This window comes from Zeugodacus cucurbitae, chromosome 6 (genome assembly GCF_028554725.1).
Source record: "Zeugodacus cucurbitae isolate PBARC_wt_2022May chromosome 6, idZeuCucr1.2, whole genome shotgun sequence".
Classification (NCBI taxonomy): Eukaryota; Metazoa; Arthropoda; class Insecta; order Diptera; family Tephritidae; genus Zeugodacus; species Zeugodacus cucurbitae.
The window spans coordinates 60,265,200-60,272,695 of record NC_071671.1 but is presented as its reverse complement, the minus strand read 5'-3'; the positions used below and the strand labels follow the sequence as shown (position 1 = coordinate 60,272,695).

General features: G+C 34.3%; 1 protein-coding gene across 1 annotated transcript; it reads left to right on the top strand.

Annotated features, from left to right (window-relative positions):
- Positions 1-665: 665 nt before the first annotated feature.
- LOC105218579 (UDP-glucosyltransferase 2) lies at positions 666-6,452 on the top strand. The gene is made up of 6 exons (XM_011194265.3): positions 666-822; positions 4,046-4,210; positions 4,369-4,465; positions 4,531-4,992; positions 5,076-5,554; positions 5,613-6,452. The coding sequence occupies exons 1-6, from the start codon at positions 820-822 to the stop codon at positions 6,003-6,005; spliced, it is 1,599 nt and encodes a 532-aa protein (XP_011192567.1). The 5' UTR covers positions 666-819; the 3' UTR covers positions 6,006-6,452.
- Positions 6,453-7,496: the final 1,044 nt, after the last annotated feature.

Sequence of the window (7,496 nt, the reverse complement as noted above, 5' to 3'; positions counted from 1 at the left end):
AGTGAAAGAGTTGCATCGCAAAGCAGGCAAAATAAGCAATTAAAAGAATTAAACATGAAATTGGAAGTAACAAAAGAAATTAATTAATTTCGTTTGAGCAAATCAAAGTCCAAAAACTATTTAAAGAAGCTTCAAAAACTTGTGATTACTGTAATATAAACATATGTACGTATATTAGCTATTCTGTAATTATGCATACTTGTGACCAATGTGACATTTTTCAAATCATTAAATCCGCGTGTGATTTCTTAATATGTATGTCTGTACTATGTTCTAAGCTCGAGATGAGTTCAGCGACTCGGAATCTACATATATCGCCGTGTGTGTGTGTGTTGCAAAATGCTGTGCATTCACCTTGATTATTTGAAAAAAATAGCATGTTTAATGGTAAAAAAGAATGTTTAATGCAAATATTTAAACATAAATAGACATTCGTATGTGTGTGTGAGCGCTGATAGCACGACTTGCTCATTAAATGCACTTCGAACATACAAATTCTAAATTCGTGTATATATTCATATAAAAAGCAAAAGTTGTATGTTAGAAAATGCACATACACACTAATACTACATATATGTTTAAATATGTAAGCTCGTTTGTAATTATCAATGAAATGAAATCGTTGAAATTCAATTAAAAATTGCAATGCTTTGTGCTGACATTTCAGTACAGAATCTACACCAAAAGCGTTAAGCAGCATCCTGTTGCGGTGTATAAAAGCGGGAAAACGAAAAATTAACAAAAATAACAGAAAAAATATTCTTTAAAATTTTGTGAAAACACAAAAATTTTGAAAAAAGTGCATTTGATTGAAAGAAAATGGTAAATTGTGTAAAAAGTGTTTATTAAAAATAAAATTTATTAAATTATTAGAATAAATTTAAAGTCAAACAAAGATAATTTCAAAATAATTCAAAGAAAAATTTTCTATAATTTAATTGACTAGAAAATAACAGTGAAAAATTTGTTGGGATTTTAATGAAATATTTCTTATAATTATTGCAAGAACTTTGCCTTTATGTTAAAAGATTAAGATTAGTCCATATATAATCTTAGTATAGTTAGTCAGTTAATGAAAATGGTTTAATTTGAATCCTTCAAAATAGTGCCAGAAATCCGACCGGTTGATTGTAGTATTTTCGGTCATTTTAAGCGTCATTCACCAGACAGCAACTACTCAGCGGATTAAAGAATGAACGTAAGAGATTAGTAGCATGCATATGAGGAGAGAGTAGACCTACCGAACTACTTTTAGAGTGATCGGATTTAATTCAACTATGCGTCGTTTCGTTCGTTAATCTGTTTCCATCTAAACGGCAACTTCATAATAACACCCTCATAGAAGCCCCCCTTCTTATTTGCGACGAACTCGGACAACCACTTTTCACAAGCCTCTTTCGAGTTCAACTTTACACCACCAAGGGCGTTCGCCATGGGCAGGAACAGGTGGTAATCACTTGGCGCTATGTCCGGACTATATGGTGGATGCGATGAAACCTTCCATCCGAGCTCCCATAGCTTCTGACGAGTCATCAACGAAGTGTATGATCTGGCGTTGTCCTGGTGGAACAGTACACCCTTCTTGTTGCTCAATTCTGTACGCTTCTGGTCAACGCGCCTGCTTCCAGCGGTCCAGTTGTTGGTGGCAAAATTAAAAGATGTATAGTATTGCCAGATATACTTAGCCGCAAAATCCAAAAGACAAAAAGATGGAAGGGAAATATTTGCCAACCTAATACATAATAACTGCATGCATGAGGAGCCCATTGGGTTATATTCAACAGTATTTTGATGGAACTATTCGCAAGATTTGGTCTATAACTAGTGACTAGACTTCCTATCAGTTGAAAACAAACAGACTGGTCTAAATAAATGATCCTAGCGGACCTAAAAATTCCTAGATCGGCTTGAGTATGACCAGTAGAAGACGTAAATGACTAAGATCCAACTGTACCAGATAACAGATTCCAATTGTTATACTAAAATATATACTCGACTTAAATATATATATATAGTATATATATCAGGAAGAACTCTACTAAAGAAGTAGAACCTTTACCTTGGGCATATCGAGCACCCAATTGATCGAGTGAAGCACACTAGTTCACCAAAACGATCGCAACTAAATACATATATGCACGGTCGGCACTCTATATTTGCCGTCTTATCTAACATTTAGTCAAACATTTCTACGCAATTTCAAAATGAAACAAAGACAATTGTGCACTCTAACATACATACAACTACTTTGCCATTGCGTTCATTGTTTCATAGCCAAGGTTTTGTCCTTGAAATTCGAAGATTAAATAAATGTGCCAATTTTCGCCATGTGTAACACACATACAAACACAAGCGAGTACCAGCTATTAATGCGCACTCGCTGATTTGTGTGTCGACTATGCAATGTGTGTATGCAGCACGACCAAGTAATGAGGCACACGAGTGCAAATACAAGCCTTCAAACATACACTCGCTTTGCATCGTTATAAAATTGAAGAAATAATCAATAATTGCACACTAGCACATACGAAAATGCCATTAAAATATAATATTTTTGAATTTAATTATGGCTTTGGTGTCATATTTTTATTATCAACTGTACGTGTTTGAAACATTTGTCAGCGTAACTGACCTTAGACGATGGCAATGTTAGATTGTTGAAACTGGTTTGAATATAAAACATAAATATATACGAATAAATATTTAAGTATAGCATACGCAAGGGGAGTTTTATTAGTTTTTGCTTTATTAATTGCAATTAGAAATATGCAAATACTTAAAACTCTAGTTTTCCTTCATACTAGCTATAAAATTTTGTAATTGTATGTACTTGATATTTGAGTTATTTCTTATGTTCATAAACAGCATAATCTCTAGACGGATGTTCTTTTTTCACTCTCTTATTGAAAAAGGATATTTAGTACAATTTTTCATCAAAATAACACTTCAGGATTTAAAGGGGTCGATGTACTTGCATATATAAATTCTATATTTTTTTTATCTCCTGGAAAATGTACGCCAACATTTACAAGTATTCGATTCTGCAATCACAATCTTTACTTGCAATCAATACTTTCAAATAGATCAAATCCAAAAAGTTTTAAAAATAGGAACTAGTTTCAATCAACCTCCACATGCTCTTTTCAGTGAACGTGCTACTTATCAATTGACTCCCGTAGGTTTGCTTGCTTACTGTATTATTCCAGCTAACAATCTCTTTCTCGATCATATATCACTGGATATTTTTACCTGAACTCTCCTGAAGATAATGGAATTTTCAAACACTGTAAGAAAATGCTAATAAATGTCTGCAGAACTATGAAGGAACATCTTTGAAAAACTCTATAGAGTGATCACGTGGATATACAGCTCGATATTTCGAATAATTTCATATTTTACTCAACGATTTTAGAGACAATTTCTCAACTAATTAAGGTTATTCAATAAATAATTCCCAAGGAATGAAAAATTTGTCGAGACTTCAGAATTAGACCTCGAACTGAATTAATATATATCGTATATCGATATTGCTAGCATGGACTGCAATGTGGTTCCTAGCTGGAATTTTCTTTAAGAATCAAATCATATTGTTACCACTAGAAAAGAAAAACCTCAAGTCAATATTATGCAATCTGAGTAGAGTCTATCAATAATAACAGAACAACCCGAATCTTTCTGTCTATTCATCATAAGATGAATTTCCACGACAGTGGTCGTAGCAGTTTATTGAGAAACAATTACAAAGACTGACCAGAAATTCTTAAAATGGCAGCTGAAGAATTACGTAGTTTTTTAATACCGTTAGAGAAATTTTATGCGATTAGAGTATATTTTAAGATGTTATATTACAGTTTATGGTATGCTGATTAAAAAAAAATTACGGATTTTCAGCGAACACGAACCAAGTCTGTTTGAAAAAGCTTTCACTTTTATACAAATTCTATACAATTAAAATAAATATAAATTTTAATCTATATAAATATAGATTTTAAAAAATTCCTTACCAGTATCTTTAGAATTAATTACTATTTTTATATTATTTCAGGAGTTCAAAGTTCTCAAAAGCTTATTAGTACTAACAACACTAATAGCTGTTTTGGCGCCCGTCATTGATGCCGCCAAGATACTAGCGGTTTATGTATATCCGGGCAAAAGTCACTTTATGATGCATCGCGTGCTGATAAGCGAGTTGGTGAAGCACGGACATGAGGTAAAGTGGCTGCGGAGAGTGAATAAAGATTTTTTTCTATTTTTAAACACAAAAGTTTCACGTTTGGACGCTATAAAAAATATATATGTATATGTCTATAGAATATAATATATATTATGTATGGTTGTATAGTATACTCTTCTACTCTACATTTGCAGGTAACCATGATAACGGCTTACACGCTAGCGCCACTCAGTCTGGGCAGCAATTATACAGAGATACTCATTGAACCGGTGTACGATTATCGAAAGGATGGTGAGTTGATTGGATTATATTTTTCATTCATTATTCAATACTAAAATAAACTCTCTTATCTACAGCGACTGTTGACACCGGCAGCAATACAATATTCGATATGTCAAATAATGACATAACGGACTTTATGAATATGATGAAGGCGATTTGCATGGGCAGCACCGAACATGCGCTCAAACAGCCGAAAGTGCAAGCCATCATTAATGCGGAACGAACACAGGGTGTCTACGATCTGCTGTTGGTCGAGCAATTCTATCAGGATGCCTTCCTCGCTTTGGCGCATATTTATAATGTGCCGGTGGTGAGTACTGCCACTTTCGCCAAGGAGCATTATATGAGCCAAATGTTTGGTGTTGTGACGCCGTGGTCTCATGTGCCGCACGGTTCACTGCCACTCACGGATCGCATGAGCTTTTGGCAGCGCGTGCAGAATGCATACAATATACTACAAACGGATTACAGTCGAGAGTTTCAATACTTTCCGATGGTGGATGCGTTGATTGCGAAGTATTTTGGACACTTGCCAAGTGAGTTGGTATTTGATATGTATATACTCTCTCTATCTTAATCCAGCATTAAATTGAAAATTTTGTTTTTTTATTTCTCTCAGTTAAATTCCCGAGCGCTTCCGCGATGGATAAGAATCTCTCCGCCATACTGATCAACAACTATACACCGTTATCAACCGCGGGTCCAACCATGGATAATATGGTCAATGTTGGTGGCATGCACATCTATCCACCGAAAGCACTTCCCTCAGAGCTGCAAAACTTTTTAGACGGCGCTGAGCACGGCGCCATCTACTTCAGCTTGGGCAGTCAAGTGGAGAGCAAGGATATGCCAGCAGAGAAGTTGCGGCTCTTCCTCGATGTATTTTGCAATCTAAAACAGCGTGTGCTGTGGAAGTTCGAAAATGAAAGCATCATCAACCTGCCACCGAATGTTATGGTGAAAAAGTGGATGCCACAAAGTGATATACTGGCACACCCTAATGTGCGCGTATTCATCACACATGGCGGTCAACTGGGCACACAGGAGGGTGTGCACTACGCGGTGCCCATGCTGGGCATGCCTTTCTACTGTGATCAGGTAATTGTTTATTAATAATCTGAAGAATTTCTCAACTAAATATCCAACTCATACGCAGCACCTCAATTTGAAGAAAGCGGAGCTCGGTGGCTACGCTGTAACGCTGGACTTCTACAAGCTCACACGTGAATCTCTGAAGGAAGGGCTGCAACAACTGCTCTACAACAATACATACCGTGATAATATTAGAAGCATATCAAACATCTTCCACGATCGTCCGATGGGCGCACGTGAGACGGCGCTCTACTGGATCGATTATGTCATACGTCACAAGGGCGCACGTCACTTGCGCGCTGCTGGTCTTGACTTGAAGTGGTACCAATTCTATTTAGTGGATGTGGTGGCACTGTGTTTGACTGCTATATTATCAACGCTGGGCATTGCTTTTTTGTTGGTGCGTTGGCTTCTAAGGAGTCTTGATAGTAAGCCACAAAAACAAAAGCTTCTTTAAAATTTATTTGTAGTAAGAATTCGTGTTTAAGTATAATAAATATTTATAATTTAAGACAAAAAAATAGTAAAAATATTTAGATATATTTCTTGTAAGCAATAAGTATTTTGTATTGAAATTAAATTAAGAAAATTGCGTAAATAACTATTAAAATAAGTTAGAATATTTTTTTATAAAATAAATTAAATTTTTTTATATAATATTGTATATTTTTTTAATTTTGTATTTGTATGCTACTTAGTTTAATACGCACATCAACAAGCGCCCATTTTATTTGTTAGATCGTTAGCCTAAAAGTATGCAATACATTTTTAGTGATCTTAGTTAGAATGTGAGTTGTGAGTATGTAGTGGTAAGCATACTAAGAATGTTGGACTTGGATGAGGGTATTCACAATTTGTGCAAATATTTTTGTCTTAAAAAAGGAATCTTAGTCACATGATCATTATAAACACTATGTTCAGTATGAGATTTTTAAATGTAATATAAAAAAAAATAAAAATAACCTGCGATTAAAAAATTGCATTTCTACTTGTTGTGAACAAAACTTTATCGAAAATTTGTTTAATTTGTTTGATATTCTGAAGTTAATTCTTTAGAAGGACATATGATACCCTTCCCTTGGCCTAGTAACTGACAAAATTTTAAAAGCAAGTCAAGAGTAACAACCACAACAATGACAATAAAATTTCGGAGAACGAGGGCAAATCAGAGTCGATCTGACGAAAACGATTTTCTCTAAGCGTAGTAGGTTAGAAGTCAATATCGTAAAACGAGTCATTAATATGATTAAAATTGTTCATTAAAATATATGTGACGTGATCTACGGAAAGGGGGCTTAGGTGTCAAAAAATCAAATTTTTCTTTATTTTTTATTTTTATTTTTTTATTTTTAACAGAGATTTTTCCCAGAAAACTAGTTTTCGCACGTTAGCTCCCTTTTCCCTTTTCGTAGAACAGGTCACATATAAATAAAAAAATAATTTTTAGTTCCTATAATGTCATTCGTAATAAATCACAACACTTGATTCATACATCAAGCAAATTCGTTTGAGTTGATTACCCTCGTGTTGTTCGGTTTTGGCATAATAAATGCTAATAATTTCTGAGTGAAATTTGATAAAGTTTAGTAATACTAGTACAAGAGCACCCGTTGTGTGATCTGATAAGTGTTATGTATTTAGATAAATTGCTTTGAGTAAGTCTACTGGACACGCAATGGGAATGTATCCACTATGCACTAGGCAATAACGAGTACATGAAGTTCTAGCAAACAATCGAAAATTAACAAAAACAAATATTTTAAATAACTAAGTGATCGTAATGATATATAACTATATAGAAAATTACTTTGAGGTACTAGTATGGAGGCTGAACAAACTACGAATTTTTTATATTATTTTTGCAAGAAATATGTAATTGAGTAACATGTTTGGGGGTCATCAACCAATTTTCAAATTTTTGCTTTTGAAGCTCCTAAGGTTTCTCAAG